We start from the raw sequence: 19,612 nt of genomic DNA on the forward strand, positions 1-19,612 counted from the left end.
TGGGGTTGTTTGTTTTTTCTTGTAAATTTGTTTGAGTTCATTGTAGATTCTGGATATTAGCCCTTTGTCAGATGAGTAGGTTGCAAAAATTTTCTCCCATTTTGTAGGTTGCCTGTTCACTCTGATGGTAGTTTCTTTTGCTGTGCAGAAGCTCTTTAGTTTAATTAGATCCCATTTGTCAATTTTGGCTTTTGTTGCCATTGCTTTTGGTGTTTTAGACATGAAGTCCTTGCCCATGCCTATGTCCTGAATGGTAATGCCTAGGTTTTCCTCTGGGGTTTTTATGGTTTTAGGTCTAACATATAAGTCTTTAATCCATCTTGAATTAATTTTTGTATAAGGTGTAAGGAAGGGATCCAGTTTCAGCTTTCTACATATGGCTAGCCAGTTTTCCCAGCACCATTTATTAAATAGGAAATCCTTTCCCCATTGCTTGTTTTTGTCAGGTTTGTCAAAGATCAGATAGTTGTAGATATGCGGTGTTATTTCTGAGGGCTCTGTTCTGTTCCATTGATCTATATCTCTGTTTTGGTACCAGTACCATGCTGTTTTGGTTACTGTAGGCTTGTAGTATAGTTTGAAGTCAGGTAGTGTGATGCCTCCAGCTTTGTTCTTTTGGCTTAGGATTGACTTGGTGATGCGGGCTCTTTTTTGGTTCTATATGAACTTTAAAGTAGTTTTTTCCAATTCTGTGAAGAAAGTCATTGGTAGCTTGATGGGGATGGCATTGAATCTATAAATTACCTTGGGCAGTATGGCCATTTTCACGATATTGATTCTTCCTACTCATGAGCATGGAATGTTCTTCCATTTGTTTGTATCCTCTTTTATTTCAGCAAGGCCGGCGGACCCTGCCCCGCCCCTTTGCGGGTACGGGGGGGCGCCAGGGGCCTCCCACTTATTCTACACCTCTCATGTCTCTTCACCATGCCAGACTAGAGTCAAGCTCAACAGGGTCTTCTTTCCCCGCTGATTCCGCCAAGCCCGTTCCCTTGGCTGTGGTTTCGCTGGATAGTAGGTAGGGACAGTGGGAATCTCGTTCATCCATTCATGCGCGTCACTAATTAGATGACGAGGCATTTGGCTACCTTAAGAGAGTCATAGTTACTCCCACCATTTACCTGCGCTTCATTGAATTTCTTCAATTTGACATTCAGAGCACTGGGCAGAAATCACATCGCGTCAACACCCGCCACGGGCCTTTGTGGAATGGTGCTAAAATATTTAAACAATGGAGAAAAAACTCTTAAGTAGATTAAGCTACCCATGAGACACAGGCAAGGAGATGAATGGTTTGAATGATATAATTGGAGGATTTAGGAATGACATGGCCAGAAATGCCAGTCAACTGGGAGGGCTGGTCAACTATCTAAAGACACCATGTTGTCCTATGGTAAAATCAAGTGTGGTGAAGAGGAAGCTGAGTTGTGCATGTGGCAAAGGTCTGAATTAACAGACTGTATTTATTTAATTTCTATAGTCTGAATACGATGGGGCAATAAAGCTATATTCAGAGAAGATACTTTAGGGAAATATTTCGGAGCTGGGTGGAACTGAGTGAATCATCCTGTCCAACAGTCTCGGCCAAGAGCAGAAAACTGAGAAAACTCTTCCTGGTCATTTGGTAGCTCAAGAATCACCCCTGGAGAAGTTTCAGCTCAGTAGCTTAAGTCACAAACCCAGATAATATAACAGATTTTGCTTTAAGTTCAAAAAGATGGCAATTGATAAATGAAAGATAGTCATAGACAGTAAGTAAGTACTAAGTGATTTATCAGCACATAGCACTGGTTAAAAAGTCTTTATACAGACATCAGACTTAACCCCATTTAAAAAATTATTTGAAGAAAAGGCAGAGTGAGGGGCAATAACTCACATTACACAATGGATTTATGTAAAGCATCACTTAACCAAAGTTTTCATGGTCAATGCCAGCTCTTTCGGGTCCAAGGTGATTAGGACACACCTGTATGAAGTACAGTCTGGCAGCCACAGAGAGGAAGCAAAACACATTTCTTAATTAAAACGGGAGGAAAATTGTGAGTGCTGGGAATGTAATTATGTGAGTTGGAAATGGGCCAGGATTTTGCTAGAGCTCTCACGATCTTTCAAAATGAAAACTCATCAGATTTTTAAGTCTGAAGTTTCTGTTTTATTTTACGGTGGTTAGAATACCTAACATGAAATCTACCTTCTTAACAAAGTTTTAAGTGTACAATACAGTATTGTTGACTCTAGACATGATGTTGAACACCAGATCCCTAGAGCTTATTCATCTTGCTTGATTAAAACTATATGGCTCCTGATTAGTAACAACCCATTTCCCAATCGCCCCAGCCTTGATGACCACCATTCTAGCTCTTTGAGTCTATGAACTTGACTCTTTTAGATACCTCATGTAAGTGAAATCTGTGACCAGCTTTTTTCACTCAGCATGATGTCCTCAAGGTTCATCTATGTTGTTGCATATTGCAGAATTTCCTTCTTTTTTAAGGCTGAATAGTGTTCCATTGTATGTATATAGTCATGTGTCACTTAATGACAGGGACGCATTCTGAGAAATGCATCAACAGGTGGTTTCATCACTGTACAAATGTCATAGAATGCACTTACACAAACCTAAGTGGTCTAGCCTACTATATTCCTAGGCTATACAGTATAGACTATTGCTCCTGGGCTACAAACCTGTACAGCATATTTGTGTACTGAATACCATAGGCAATTACAACACAATGGCAAGGAGTTGTGTGTCTAAACATAGGAAAAGTACAATAAAAATAAAGTATAAGGCCGGACGCGGTGGCTCACGCCTGTAATCCCAGCACTTTGGGAGGCCGAGGTGGGCAGATCACAAGGTCAGGAGATCAAGACCATCCTGGCTAACACAGTGAAACCCCATCTCTGCTAAAAATACAAGAAAATTAGCCAGGTGTGGTGGCGGGCGCCTGTAATCTCAGCTACTTGGGAGGCTGAGGCAGGAGAATGGCATGAACCCAGGAGGCGGAGCTTGCAGTGAGCCAAGATCGTGCCACTGCACTCCAGCATGGGCAACAGAGTGAGACTCCATCTCAAAAAATAAAAAAGTATAAAAAATAAAAAATGATACACCTGTATAGGGCATTTATCATGAATGGAGCCTGCAGGACTGGAATTTGCTCTGGGTGAGTGAATGAGTGAGTGAGTGGTGAGTGAATGTGAAGGCCTAGGACATGACTGTGCAGTGCTGTAGTCTTCATAAGCACTGTATACTTAGGCTACGCTAAATCCATTAAAAACCACAATTCTTTCTTCAATAATAAATTAACCTTAGCTTACTATAATTTTTTTACTTTATACACTTTGTAATTATTTTTTAGCTTTTTGACTCTTTTGTAATAGCACTTAGCTTAAAGCACACATTGAACTGTGGTGCAAAAGTATTTTTTCTTCATATCCTTATTCTATAAACTGTTTTCTTTTTTTGCCGTTTTAAACTTTTTCTTAAAAACTATGACACAAACACACACATTAGCCTACACGTACACAGGGTCAGGATCATCAGTATCACTGTCTCCCACCCCCATATCTTGTCTCAAGATCTTCACGGACCATAACATGCATGGAGCTGTCATCTCCTAAGATAACAATGCCTTCTTTCAGAATACCTCCTGAAGGACCTGCCAGAGGCTGTTTCCCAGTTGACTTTTTTAATACGTAGAAAGAGTATGCATTAAAATAATGATTAAAAGTATAGTATAGTAAATGCATAAACCAATAACACAGGTGCTTATTATCAAGTTCTATGTACTCTACACAACTAGATGTGCTGTACTATTGAAGGACTGCCAGCACAGTAGGTTTCTTTACACCAGCATCACTCCAAACTCATGACCAACGCATTGCACTTCGACCTTATGACTACAATATCATTAGGCAATAGGAATTTTTCAGCTCCATTACAATCTTACAGGATGACCATTGTATATGTCCATCATTGACTGAAACATTGTTATGTGATGCATGAACATACCACATTTTCTTTGTTCATTCACCTGTCTATGGACATTTAAGTTGCTTCCATATCTTGGCTATCAAATCTGAATTTTCTAAGAAAACCACTAATAACACATCAGGTTCATTCTACAAAAAGACTGTGATTCCATTTTGGCTTCACAGGAAAAGCTCATTCTCCTAAAACATCCCAACCCCATCTCAGGCACTTAGGTGACTCATGAGTACTTGATACTAATCAAAGATGGGTCAGTCATTAAGTCTTTTCACCATGCCGGTAAACCTGAAGCCCTTCACATAAACTTTAATGAATGGAACTGGCTTATATAGCATGCTTTCTTCTTTGTATTTTTTTCTTCTGTCAAAATAGTGTAATAATCAAAAGTATTGCAGCATTGCATCCAGAATCAAAGAAACCTAATTTCAAACCCTAGCTCAGCCATTTTCTACCTGTTTGACTTCAAGCAAGTTATTTAACCTCTCTGAGACTTAATCCTCATTAATAAGGAGAAAAAATCATTAAATAGTTATTTATCAATTGCTTACAATTTATGAATTTTATCCCATTTTATCCTCCCTATAATCCTAAGAGATGAGTACCATAATTGATCACATCTTAATGTTGAAGAAATTGAGGCACAGAAAGGTTAAAGAATTGGCCAAGTATCTTACTCAATCCTCACATCAATCCGACTAGATAGATACTATCTGTAGTCTCACCTTAAAGATGTAGAAACCAAGCCCAGAAAAGTCAAATAATTTGCCCATACCCAGACAACCAGTATGTGGCAAGGCTCAGGTGAAAATCTAGACTGGCTGATGTGAGAGCCACAGAGCAAATGCTGTAGGCATGCACAGCATGTAGCACGATGTCTGTAACTCAGCTGCTTTGAAATATCAGAAAGCCATGCAGTATTGAGAAGTAGATACATCCCCAATAGCTCATTCAGCAAGAAGGTTGTGTGTGCATGCAGGTGCGTACGTGCATGAAATACACAATTTAAAACAGCACCTCAGTGAGGTGTTCAGAAAGAATGCAAACTCTGACATAAATCATCTAGATCTGATTCAGCTCCACTCCTTATTAACTGATGAGTTTGGATAAATCACTTAATTTCTAAGCCTCAGGTTCTTTAACTAAAACATAGATAATAATATAAACAGTAGAGGGATGTTGTAAGCACAAGACATGTGTAAGTGCCAATCACACTGAACCAAACATGTACCTTACAAAGACTCCTCTCTTCACTGCCACTCCCTTCATCTTTCTCTTTATTGACTTGAAAGGGAAAAAAGCCACATGCAAGTCTTAAAATCATGCAGAACAAGAAACAGTTTTTACTAGGCAGGCCAGCCACATACTGTTGAGCAGGTTGTACACTGCACAAGGGCACCCAGCCAAGGGAGCAAAGCTGAAATGTAGCTCACACCCTGCTTGGAGAAAGGATTCCATTTTTGTTCAAGCAAAGGTATCTGCTACTCTAAAAGTGGCACGCCTATACAGCTGCACCACCCAGTAGTGTTTTCATTAAGTCATTCTAGACTGTATTCCTAGGACTTGAGAAACCAGAAAAATTCTCCATGGAAACTGAGTTATTCCTTTGCTACAATTTATAAACTTCCTTTAAAGTCAGACTGCAAATACTAAAACAATTGGGTCCTTGCAGCAGCTTCCAGCACTCTTAATCAGGTTACTTGTTCTAGATTGAATACAACTAAGTGAGAAAAGGTGTACTGTAATTCATGGATTAGATAATAAAGATGTAAATTTCCATCGAGTTCATAAGAGTTGCAGCCTCACTATATGAGTAACATCCCTGAGCAGAGATAGGTGCCAGACATTCATTCATCTGTTAAAGAAGAAAATGGAATTGCTCTGCATGATCCAGAAAGGAAGGGAGTAGAGATAAGAAACTAACTTTTTTCAGCATATACAAAGTGCTAGATTCTGTGCTAGGAAATATGAGAAACTTCCCTGTATCATCCTCATTATCAAAACTACAAATGTTTGTTTAAAATATTCACATGATTTAAACTAAAGGTTGCCAGGCGTGGTGGCTCACATCTGTAATCCCAGCACTTTGGGAGGCAGAGGCAGGCGGATCACGTAAGGTCAGGAGTTCAAGACCAGCCTGGCCAACATGGTAAAACCCCATCTCTACTAAAAAATACGAAAATTAGCCAGGCATGTTGGCGGGACCTGTAATCTCAGCTACTCAGGAGGCTGAGGCAGGGATAATTGCTTGAACCCAAGGGGCAGAGGTTGCAGTGAGCCGAGATTGTGCCACTGCACTTTAGCCTGGATGACAGAGCGAGATTCCGTCTCAAAAATAAAAAATAAAAAAAAGAAAGGTTGAGGATGAGAAAAGGAGACATTGACTTCTCTCTTTTTTTTTTTTAACCCTTCTGCACTATTTTAATGTTTTCAACCAAATGTATAAGTAATTATGCTGGTAACCAGGAGAGATGAACTTTAATTATGCTTGTAACCAGGAGAGATTGACATTATCACCAATTTTATATATGAGAAACCCAAGACTCAACAATGGTATGTAATTTTTTTGCAAGGTCACACAGTTAGGAAATGATGGAGCCAGTACTTGCCTTTGAAAACAATACTGTGTTACACAGATGAGTTTGAGGGGATGGAAGAAAGAAGTTCAGAAAGTTCATTCTTCATAACTTCACCTGTAACTAATATGGGCTACTAGGTTGTCTGCTAAGAAAAACAAGACCAGGGTATGATAAAGGACTTGAAAAATGGGTTTAAAAATAAAAACAGAGCCACCATCATGGGCATGAGAAAGAAAGCTGACTGGGATGAAGTAAATGGATTGCTCAGCAAATATGAGGTCCTGCTAAGATTGGAACTCATAAATTTGTAATGGAGCCAATCAGCACATTATATAATTTTTTCCCAGCAGTGCTGGGCAAGCCCAGCAGCAGTTGATTCAGGATGGATGGGGTAGGTGTGGTGTTAAGCAGGGGCTTTAAGAGTCTTGAGGAAACTTGCTGTTTAAAAGCAGGTAAGACGTGGACTGTGCTTTCCGTTCCCTTCTGAGAACACACTTGAAATAAAAGCAGAGTAGGGTTAAAAGGAAAGCATGACACCAAACTCCACAAAATGGCAAGTAGATAGGCATGGGTTTATGTGAGACAGGCAGAGGCCGCCTTGGAGAAAGAGGAGCCAGCCTGCCCGATCGAATCTCCATGGGTTCTGAGCTCAAAGTGAGCAGATGTGACAGAAGGCAAAAGTGAGATGTGGAGAAAAAACTGTGGGCCTCCCTGGAGATCTAAGGAAGACAAATTGTATCAGTGAGCCCTTCCATTCTCATTTATCCGTTGCCTCCCATCTCCAATTTACGGCCCAGAAATTCATCAGGAAGTGCTTCTCTAAGGAACCTGGAAGAAATTTAAAAAGCTAAACTTCTACTCTAGATGTTGAGAACTCTGAATAAAATCCCCTCATTCTTGTATTTGAGGTAGAGGGAGAGAAAAGACACGATCTGAGATATGTTAGGCTGAGTATTGTCACTTGCAAAGCCCAGAATAAACAAACAGAAAAACTGATTCTTTAAAACAAAATGATAAAATGCAAGGCATAAAAACAAAGTTAAAAAAAAGATCCTAATTATATGTGCAGAGAGATCTGAGAAGACATTACTCCATAAAACAACACCAGAATGCTATGAAAAGGGAACACTCAGAATCCAGCAAAGAAAAAAATCCTCAAAAAAAAAATGTACATAAAGATAGAAAACAAGGCTTAAAAAAATCTCTCATAGCAAAAGACAAAGGCATGCAATATGAGAGAATAAATTAAACACACAGGCAACCAGTCCATACGTTCCAACATCTGACTAACAACAGTACTAGAGAACACAGGGAAAAGAGAAAATGAGTTTAAAAAAAAAAGACATATGTTGCATTAAAAGGGTCAGAAAGTGCCTAGTACAATGAATGAACAAAGCCCTGTGCCGAGGCACTCATTCATTCATTCATTCACACAACAAATATCATACATGTTTTAGATGGTGAGGATGCAACTGTTATATAGATAGCTGGGCCAGGCATGGTGGCTCATGCCTGTAATCCCAGCTACTCGGGAGGCTGAGGCAGGAGAATCGCTTGAACCCGGGAGGTGGAGGTTGCAGTGAGCCGAGATTGTGCCACTGCACTCCTGCCTGGGCGACAGAGCGAGATTCTGTTTCCAAAAAAAATTATATATATATATATATATATATATATATATATATACACACACACAGCTCTACGAACAGTGCCCAAAGAGCTCATATTTTAGACAGAGGGGACAAAAGCAAAGCAAATCATTAAATGAGATAATTTCAGATAATGTTAAGTGCCATGAGGAAACTAAGGAGAAATAATGTAATCAAGAGTGGGGGGACAGCGGGCTCCCCTAGATTGGGCAGAGATGGAAAGCCTCTCTGAGAAGGTGGCATTAGGATTATAAGAAGGCTCCATCCATGACAAAATCTGAGGGTAAATCATTCCTTATGAAATTTCACAACACCTTGAAAAACAGTATTCTGAAAACTTCCAAATAAAGTTAGCCACAGAGAAATGAGAACTAAGGCTGAAATTACGTTTCTTATCAGCAACAGAACATGCTAGATGACAAATAAAGCAATGGTTTCCAAGTCCCCAGAAAGATAATTTTTTTTATTTTTACTTGTTTGTTTGTTTGTTTCAATTTTTTTAAACTTATTTTAGGTTCAGGAGTACATGTGCAAGTTTATTATACAGGTAAATTATGTGTTAAGCGGGTTTAGTGGACAGATCATTTCATCACTCAGGTAATCAGCACAGTACTCAATGGGCAGTTTTTCCAACCTCTCCCTCTTCCCACCCTCCAGTGTTGACCCCAGTGTCTGTTGTTCCCTTCTTTGTGTCCATGTGTACTCAGTGTTTAGCTTCTAAGTGGGAACATGCGGTATTTGGTTTTCTGTTCCTGTGTTAGTTTGCTTAGGATAATGGCCACCAGCTCCATCCATGTTGCTGCAAAGGGAACGGTCTCATTCTTTTTTATGGCTGCATAGTATTTCATGGTGTGTATATACCACATTTTCTTTATGTAGTCTCTTATTGATGGCCATTTAGATTGATTCCATGTGTTTGCTATTGTGAATAATACTGCAATGAACATATGTGTGCATGTGTCTTTATGGTAGAATTATTCATATTCCTTTGGATATATAACCAGTAATGGGATTGCTGGGTTGAATGGTAATTCTGTTTTAAGTTCTTCGAGAAACCATCAAAGTGCTTTCTACAATGGCTAAACTAATTTACACTCCCACCAGCAGTGTATAAGCATCTCCTCTTCTCCACAACCTTGACAGCATCTGTTATTTTATTACTTTTTAGTAATAGCCATTCTGACTGATGTGAGATGGCATGTCACTGTGGATTTGATTTGCATTTCTCTAATGACTAGTGATGTTGAGCATTTTTTCATATGCTTGTTGGCTGTGTGTATGTCTTCTTTTGAAAAGTATCTTCTCATGTCCTTTGCCCACTTTTTAATGGGGCTGATAATTTTTTAACCTAGAATTCTACGCCTGCTTAAACTATCACTTCAATGTGAAAGAACAAAGATGCTTTAATATGCTCACAGGCTCAGAAATACTTTCTTCCCATGTACCCTTTCCACGGAAGTTATCTGAGGTTTTTTTCTGGCAAAATGAGGAGTTACCAAATAAATAAACAAACAAAAACTAGTGGATACAACTGATGAAACTTCTGAAAGGAGGTCCCAGGATGTAAGTTATGTCAACTGAGCAAGCAGTCCAATGTGAAGCAGGAGGATGGAGTTCAGGGAAAGAGGAAGATTCAGTAAAACAGAAAGCGTGAATGAGAACTTAGGAAAACATATGGACATGATCAAGGCAAGTAGCAAGAGAAAGAAGAGGCCCTTAGACCTTGAGGACAGTAACACAAGAAAGATATAGTCCATCTACGACACAATTTTAAGCAAATTCCCATCCCTTCTCTACTTAGATAACTGCTCCTTCCCTCATACTCCCTGTTTTCTGGAGAAAATGCACCAAAGGCTCTGGCATAAGAGCACCACACATAAAGGAGAAGTTCGGTGAGATGTTAGAATGATGACAGGGAAGTTAGGTAAAAGCCTGCAAAATGAACACTGAGGACCCAGGCCCGTTCCCCCAACTCTCAGCTCTAGGATGCCAGCAGCAAGGCTTACAAGCCTGTAGTCCTCCCCAGCAGGGCCCTAGCAGGAGAGAAAGGAGCATCCATCTCTTGAGGAACTGAAGCACCTCAGAGGTAAGCCCTTGGGTTCTGACACTGCAGCACCCTGATGAAAACTCCAGTTGTATCCACCTCCCACAGCGAGACCCACCAGATGACAAGACCTACCCTCACACACACACACAGCAACTGCTCAGCTTTTTAAGTTCTCATTCTTCAATACCATGAGCAAGCTAAGGATCACCAGAAATTTGAGCAGAGCTGCTAACACAATCAAGACGGCAAAATAAACAGAAAGTTAGGCACTCATAGGACACAGAGACAAATTAGGAAAGAAAAGGAAATCTAAATAATGTTGGAAAAGTAAGAGAAAATATTCCACTCATAAAGCAAGATGGTTAGAAACAAGGGACATTCTGAAATCCAGCAAGAATTTTGCAATTAAAAATATGATAGGCTGGGTGAGGTGGCTCACGCCTGTAATCCCAGCACTTTAGGAGGCCAAGGTGGGCAGACTGCTTGAGCTCAGAAGTTCAAGACCAGCCTGGGCAACATAGAGTGACCGCATCTCTACAAAAAATTATCCCAGTGTAGTGGTGGACACCTGCAGTGGATGAGGTGGGAGGATCACTTCAGACCAGGAGGCAGAGATTGTAGTGAGCCATGATCGTGCCACGGCACTCCAGCCTGAATGACAGAGCAAGACCCTGTTTCAAAAAAATAAAGATGACAGCCAAAATAAAGAATTCAACAGAGGACTTAGAAGATAAAATGCAAGAAATCTTTTTTAAAAGTAGAACAGAAAAGGACATATGAAATGGTGATAAATAATAAGGAAAGGAGGATATGAGAGTAATTTGGCTGTGACACCTGCCACCGCATTGATTGTCAGGGTTGATTCAGCTGATCTGGCTGAATAGACGGGTGTGCCCCTGCCTCCCTCACCGCTCCACCTGCGTCCCTTCTGAAGCTGCACACTTGGTCAAAGAGGGCAACCTTCTCTGACAGAGGAGGATCATTCTTTGGTCAAAGGCATGCAAAAAGTTGCCAGTATCCCCAAACAAGAACAAGAAAAGGAGAGATCAATGAAGGGGAGAACAAGAAAAAATGGCAAGGAGAAAAAAGAAATTAAAGTTTAAAAACAGACCTGAAAAATAATAGTCTCCAGTCAGAAAGAGCTCACCATGTGCCTAGCAAAAAATCAAAATGATCCATCTCAAAACACATCATAGTAAAATTCTGAAATACTAGTAATAAAAGGAAGCTCCCAGGAAGGAAAAATACATCTCATACAAAGCACTGGGAAAAAGAAAAGCCAGACTTCCAAAAAGAGCATTAGAAATTAGATGACGATGGGGCGAAAACTTCAAAACTCTGAGTAAAAATGACTCATCCAAAATTTCAGCCAACTTGGCAATCAAATGTAACGGTGTGTATGTGTGTGTATATATTTATATATAATATTTATCAATATATATAATAAAAAGTCTCCCAAGAAACCAAAGTTACAGCCTATACAGCCTTTTTGTAGCTACTGGAGGATGTGCTCCATCAAAATGAGGGAGTAAATCAAAAAAGAGGACTCCACAGAGTCCAAAAAACAAAGGATCAATACAGAGAGAGGCACAGGAATTCTCGGGATGACAGCCGGGCAGCCAGCCTAGAAACATTGTGTCCAGATGAGAGTAGGGGGACTGTGGGCCCTGCACAGATGACTCCAAGGAGTGGGGAAATGGAACCCTGAGCTCATCAGATAAGTGGAAGGTCATGTTGAGATACTTTTTGAGCTCTCAGAGGGTGTGGGAAACTGGATGCAGATTCAAAGAAAACAAATGAAAATAAGGCAATTATTAATTCCAGGAAAATCAGTGGTACACAAATAAGGAAATCTAATCATGATACTGTAAACCAAAAATAAAATTCTAAGGCCCCCCAACCAACTCAATGGACTTCCTTCTCAGCCAGGGCTATTTAAAATGTAACCTGAGATATTAGTTCAGACCAGGATGGGAAGTGGGGAGTCTGGCATGACTCATTATACCTCTCCAACATTAACATCAACACAGACTTGAAATCTGATAAGAAACATTTTACAGTCTATTCTCTCTGAAGCCTGCTACTGGAAGACTTCCTCTGCAAGTAAGAACTTGGGTCTCCACAGTCCTTTATCTTAACCCAGACATTCCTTCCTATGGATCCCAGGTCTTTAGATAAACTCAACCAATTGTCATCCAGGAAATTTTTTAATCTACCTAAAAGCTGGAGGCCCCTGCTTCGAGTTGTCCCGCCTTTCTGGACCAAACCAATGTACTTCTTAAATGTATTTGATTGAAGTCTCATTTCTCCCTAAAATGTATAAAACCAAGCTGCACCCCGACCACCTTGGGCACATGTTCTCAGGACCTCCTGAGGGCTGTGTCCCAGGCCATAGTCATTCATATTTGGCTCAGAATAAATGTCTTCAAATATTTTACAGGGTTCGACTCTTTCCATTGACAATACACATGTCATAAATTTAACATGAAAATACAAAAAAAGGATTTGACCACAATTTGTGAAGGTAAAGTGAAGCTCCCCATTTGCCGAGCTAGGAAGTCACAAATAATACCTTAGTTTGATTAATTTATATAGTATTTCTGAAAAATACAGAGACACATTGTAGAAGAAACAGCTAAAAAGAATTTAAAATTATTGCCCCTGCAAATCAGAGCTAGTCATAAGACTGCTGGGTTTTTGTTATGAACTTTTTAATTCTATTTATGTTCTCTAATTTTAATAAAAAATAATTTGATAGAAATAAAAATTATTCTTAATTTATTAGTGATGACTAATGACAAGAGCTAGCCTTCAGTGCCTCACACTGAGCTGAGAGCTTTACATGTGTTACACACATAACACTTGCCCACAACCTTCTGAGATTGCTGCTAACATCACCCCAATTTACAGAAGTAGATATTGAGGTTTGGCATTAAGCAACCAGCCAAGCAGAGTCAAGATCCAAATTCTAATTCCACTCCAGAGCCTGAGTTCTTATTCTATACTGCTTTTTCATTTTTAGAGACTTTATTGTTTGTGCCATCCTATTAGGCACTATCAAGAAGCCACATACCCGGTACACACATCTTACACACACACACACACACACACCAATGTCTTCTGGTAGAAAAATAACTCCCAGGACAAAAGATGGCACAGTATTCTGTAATCTAAATAAACTCTGATTTGTTATTCCTTCTCCTCACTCCCAAACATTCTAAATTGGCTAGATGAAATCAAAGCTTTTGTTATTCAAATGCAAAGTGGAACATTTTAGAACATAAAACTCCACTGAGAAACAAAAGGAAACAGAAGTGTTTCTTGGCACCAAGCACCAAAACTTGGACAATGAAGCTCTGTTAAATGAGCAGATCCTAACAAAACTACATGTGGTTAAGAAGTAAAGGTTGGCTGGGCACAGTGGCTCATGCCTGTAATCCCAGCACTTTGGGAAGTGGGGGCGGGAGGATCATTTGAGCTCAGGAGTTTGAGACCAGCCTGGGCAACAAAGTAAGACCTCGTCTCTACAAAAAATACAAAAAATTAGCCAGACATGGTGATGCATGCCTGTAGACTCTCCCTACTTGGGAGGCTGAGGATACAGGATCCCGGGAACCTGGGAGGTTGAGGCTGCAGTGAGCCATGACTGCACCATTGCACTCCAGCGTGGGGAACAGAGAGAGACTCTGTTTCAAAAAAAAAAGAAAAGAAAAAAGAAAAAAAGAAAAGAAAAAGAAATAAAAGTTAAGGTTTTCATAACTCTCACAGAAGAGCTTTCCACCTCCTTTTGGTGAGGGTGTGGGGAAAACAGCACTCATATCCATTGCTGGTGAGGTATTGGTACAATACCTGTGGAGGTAATTTGGTACTATTTATTCAATCTCACTTCTGAGAATTTATCCTGCACATACAGAGCACACAAGAGAAGTGATAAATGCCTTGAAGTTATTTATTGCAGCATTGCTTTTAACAACTAAAAATTAACTGGGCACGGTGCCATACGCCCATAATCCCAGCTACTTGGGAGGCTGAGACAGGAGACTCACTTGTGACCGGGAGTTCAAGACCAACCTGGGCAACATAGTGAGACGATGTCTATAAATACATAAATAAATAAATACAATTAAAGATTAGGAACAACCCACTGCCCACCAAATGGGGGCAAATTAAATACAAAGTGGAATACAATGGAACGCTATGCAGTGGTTAAAGGCAGTGCTTATGGGCACAGACACTGTAGCCAAATTGCCTGAGGTTAAGTCTTGGGTTCTGGGCAGTGCTGCACTGGAGGCAGCCACCCTGGATGACAAGATTCTACTGCGAAATTCTAAGGGATTTTGTCAATTGTTTGTTTAACACAACTATTTTTAAAAATTAAATGATATAAACATACAATTAAATGATATTAAAGACAAGGATAATAAATACGTAAAACTCATCACCTTCTAATTATTTTACTATTCTCAATGCTCTTGCCTAGGCTATTTAAGTCTATTCTACCTGTATGATAGAAACATTATACAATGGTGTGTGACTGAGCACCTCCTCCCAATTCGGTGTTCAGGGTCGACAAGTTGGTGACGTGAAATCAGCCACAGAGGTGTATTTACATCTCAGAATTGCCAAATGCCACAAATCAGGGCTTTTTTTTTACTTTTTACTTTTTGTATAAATGGGTTACCACTATGTTGCGCAGGCTGGTCTTGAACTCCCAGTCTCAAGTTATTCTCCTGCGTCAGCCTCCCCCAAGTGCTGGGGTTACAGGTCTGGGCCACTGCACCAGCCATGAGCCTTTTTTAGAGAGCCATTTAAACATTTGTCAGCAGTCCACTGGTTACATGTGATCAGTACCTCCGTTTTGCTATCTGTAAACTCAGGATGATAACAGCACCTATTTGATAGGTTATTGAGAGGATTCATGGATTAACATATGTAAAGCACTTAAGAGAATGCTCAGCCTGCAATACAGTCATGGTAAGGGGGAGTTATGCTTCAGATTGTTACTACCAGTACAGAAAGATCTCCAAGCTATATAGTTCCATTTTTTAAAAGCTCAGCAAAGCATGTATGAATGCTCTATTTTAGATACAAAAGAGGGACAATTGAAAATACATATCCACAATGTCTTAAATAAAGAAGCCTTGGAAGGATATGCAAAAAAATGAATGAAAGGGGTTACCTGTTTCATCTTTGCTTGCAGGAATGGGAAGAGCTCGGTGGATGGAGGACTTGGGTAAGAGCAAGAGGTTTCACTGTACCTTGTATTTTCATTGAATTTTATGTTTTTGAGCTACAGAAACACATATTCCCTATTAAAACATTATAATAAAAACCAAACAATTTTCATTAATCCAATAAGCATTTCATCCTCATCTGATGTAATTAAAATGCTATGAAAGTCCTTCTGTGGGGTCAGAAGGGGCACAGAGGAAGACGAGACCCTGGCTTCTGCCCTGCAGGAGTGCATGCTCCACTTGGAGAGGCAGAGCACACAGAGCACACACAGGGAGAACAGCTTGGAGGGAGGGGTACGAGTCTGACTGCAGATGCACAAACACCACAGGGCTTTGCACCTCCATCGTGCAGACACGACACGGCACGGCTCTTAAGAGGTACTTACCCTGTTGTATAAGGGATGTTTATGCCCCCTAGATTAATGCTTTCACATCCAACAATAAATAGGGTTGAAAAACATAGTAAAGACACACCACTGCAGATCATTGCTAGTTTTGCAGATTCTCTGGCACCAAGTTTCAATTTTTTTATAATGTAGCCTCCGAGGACAATACCAACACCAGCACTGGGGACGATAATAACCCCTGGGGAGAAGAGAAGGAGAGGATTAATTTGAACTCATGTACACTATTATTCATCTTATCTATTCTGTCTCTTGCTCAGTAGTACTGAGGTAAAAAATCAAAAATTACTATAATCAATACATCTTCACTGTGTGTGATTTTATAGTATAATATTATTTTCAACACATACAATCAACAACGGACTCACATCCAGATTTCAATAAAAACTTTTATAAAGCAATAAAAGAAAGACAAGCAATCCATTACAAAAGTGAGTAAAACTTGAATAAGTTCTTCACCAAAGACAAAATCCAGACAAACAATAAACACGTGAAAGGGGGTCAACCTCATTACACAGAAGGAAATATAGATGATGCACCTAACACATAGAAATGATAAATACTCAGGTGACAGTTACCCTAAATACCCCAATTTGATCATTACACATTCTATGCATGTCACAACATTCCACATGTACCTCATAAATATGTACGAATGTAATGTATAAATTTTTTTAATTTAAAAACCACAGTGAAATACCACTACCTACCAATCACGTTTGTGAAAATTGTAAAGTCTGAAAATACCACACGTTAAAGATGTAACATACTGGGAACTCTCAACACGTTGGCAGGATGTAAATCTCAACACTCACTTTGAAAAACAGTTTGGCATTATCTGGTAGAGTTGAAGATATACACGCCCTGTGGCAATCAATTCCATTCTTGGATCTATACCCTGAAGAAACTTGTGCACATGGGTACCAAAAGAAGTGGACAAGATATTTGAAGCATTATAATTGTAAAAAACTAGAAATAAACCAAATGTCCATTAATAAATATATCATATATGGTATGTCTATATAAAGGATTGCTTCTATACACTCATTAAATGGAAAGAAACGTAGCTACACACAACTTTGTATGAAGAATTATACAAAGACAATCATGAATGGAAGGAACCACATGCAACAGAATGCACATGACATCACTACATTGGTATGAAGTTCAACAACTTATAAAACTAAACAGCATTGTCTGGGAATGCACAAACAGGTAGTACAACTATGAAGAAAACCCAGGAGTAATTAACATAAAAGCCAAGATAGTAGAGGGATTCGTGGTATAAGGAAGGGATGCAGGAGGTTCCTCTGGTGCTGAAAAATACTTCATGCCATGACCTGGGTAATAGTTACTGCTGTAGTCTGAATGTTTGTGTCCCCAAAAGGTTCACATGATGAAATCCTAATCCCCAGAGTGATTAGGAGGTGGGGCCTTTGGAAGGTGATTAAGTCACAAGAGTGGGAGGCCTAATGAATGGGATTCGTGCCCTTATAAAAGAGGCCTGAAAGAGCTACCTCACCTTTCCATGTGAAGTTACATGGTGGGAGGTCACATGTGAGAAGACAGCCTTCTATGAGAAATTGGGCCCTCCTTCACCACACGGGGCCAGGGCCTTGTTGTTGGACTTCCCAACCTCCAGAACTGTGAGAAATAAATTTCTGTTGTTTATAATCCACCCAGTCTATGGTAATTTTGTTACAGCCACCTGAATGAACTAAGACAGTTACACAGTGTTAACTTTATAATTATCTTTAAATTATGTTTAATGTACTTCTGGGTATGTTATTTTTCACTGTAAAAAAATAAAGAAATTGGCCAGATGCAGTGGCTCACATCCGTAATCCCAGCACTTTGGGAGGCTGAGGCTGGTGGATCAGTTGAGGTCAGGAGTTCAAGACCAGCCTGACTAAAATGGCAAAACCACGTCTCTATTAAAAGTTCAAAAATTAGCCAGGGGTGGGACCTGCGTAGTCCCAGCTACGCAGGAGACTGAGACAGGAGAATCGCTTGATTGAACCCTAGAGGCAGAGGTTGCAGTAAGCCAAGATCGTGCCGCTGCACTCCAGCTTGGTTGACAGAGTGAGACTCCATACCTCAAAAAAATAAAATAAAGAAATCATCATGGTGCCTGCCCCTAAGAACCTTACAATCTAAAAGAGAAACAAACAACTTAATAGAAATTAGAATACAATAAAATAATTATACAAAGTGCAGGGAGAGAGTCTTCCCTGGATGAAATCTGGGAGGGTTTTACACAAGTGGCAGTATTTGAGTTGACTCTCAATAGATGAGACAGAATCTGCCCAATGGACCAGCACAGAGAATATCCTACACAAAGAAAATGTCTGCACAAAGAAAATACATGCACAGAGGCATGAAATAACGAAATTGAGGATTCAATGCAATCCAAAATATTGATTATGGAAAGGAAGCAGCTGGGAGGTGGAAAGACCTGGAGAAGAAAGGTAGGGAAAACGGAGACCATGAAAGACCATGAAAAGGAGCTCAGGTTGTATTTCTGATAATGGAGGGCGCTGAAGAATTCTGAGCTGCAGTTGACAGGATGGAAGCTGTGTATTACAAAGATCAATCTTGAAATGACATGCAAGACAGCTTAAATGTGGTCAAAACTCAAGTCAGAGAAGTGGTCAGGAGGATGACCGCAAAGGTCCTTGTGAGCCACAGTAGGGCCCCACAAAGATGGCCCAATAAATTAGATAAGGACAGGGAGAGAGGAAGGATGACTGCATGACACCAGATGAAAGAAGAAATCTGGAACATGAGGAAGAAATGTGTGTGCGGAGCAGCTCAATGGCCCCCATTGTAGACTTGTTGATTGTGAAGGGCCTGAGGAACAATCAGGTGAAATGCCTCACCCAGTTGTGTCTGTGGGCTGCAAGATCAACAAAGAGCTGGCTGGGTGATTTATAGCCAGGAGATGAATTCATGGCATAAATGAGATGTTCCAACAAGACGGTGCAGAGTAAAACAAAAGGGCCAAAACTACAACATTCGGATGAGTGCCAATGTTAATGGGGTATCATAAAAAGGTGAGTCCACAGAACAAGTTGAAAATGAACAGCCACAGAGGCCAGAGGAAATGTGGGAAACAAAAATGTCAGAAGCAGGAAAAACTTGGGCTTTGGATTCAGAAAGACTGGAGTTCAAATCCTCACTCCATCTTTTGTAGCCATGTAATCATGCAGGCTTCCTAAACTTTCTAACTCAGACTTCTTTGCCTCGTCATGGAGATGTCTTCCTTTTACCTTAGCCTTAGAATGAAGATTACAGGCACTATCTATAAGTAGATACAGTATATAGTATTCGGTATATAATATAAATTGTAGTTATTAATTAGCCAGGCAAGATGTTGGGTGCCTGTAATCCCAGCTACTTGGGAAGCTGAGGCAGGAGAATGGCTTGAACCCAGGAGGCAGAAGTTGCAGTAAGCCAAGATGTGCCATTGCACTCCAGACTGGGCAACAAGAGCAAGACACTGTTTCAAAAAAAAAAAAATTGTAGTTATTACCATTACAACTGTGCCATAGAAAATCAAGGAGAGAGGACAGGCATGGGGCTCATGCCTGTAATCCCAGCACTTTGGGAGGCCGAGGTGGGCAGATCATTTGAGGTCAGGAGTTCGAGACCAGCCTGACCAACGTGGAGAAACCCCGTCTCTACTAAAAATACAAAAATCAGTGGGGCTTGGTGGCA

At 40.1% G+C, this 19,612-nt stretch overlaps 1 protein-coding gene across 3 annotated transcripts in view; it reads right to left on the minus strand.

The window, feature by feature from the left end:
- The window catches only part of SLCO5A1 (solute carrier organic anion transporter family member 5A1), a 161,365-nt gene that overhangs the window by 16,854 nt on the left and 124,899 nt on the right, over positions 1-19,612 (minus strand). For all 3 annotated transcript variants that reach the window (XM_054656807.2, XM_063817154.1, XM_528160.6), the window contains one exon: positions 15,878-16,076. In XM_054656807.2, the coding sequence (XP_054512782.1) occupies positions 15,878-16,076 (199 nt within the window). The remainder of the gene's footprint in view (positions 1-15,877; positions 16,077-19,612) is intronic.

Source organism: Pan troglodytes, chromosome 7 (assembly GCF_028858775.2).
Source record: "Pan troglodytes isolate AG18354 chromosome 7, NHGRI_mPanTro3-v2.0_pri, whole genome shotgun sequence".
In the NCBI taxonomy this organism is placed as follows: domain Eukaryota; kingdom Metazoa; phylum Chordata; class Mammalia; order Primates; family Hominidae; genus Pan; species Pan troglodytes.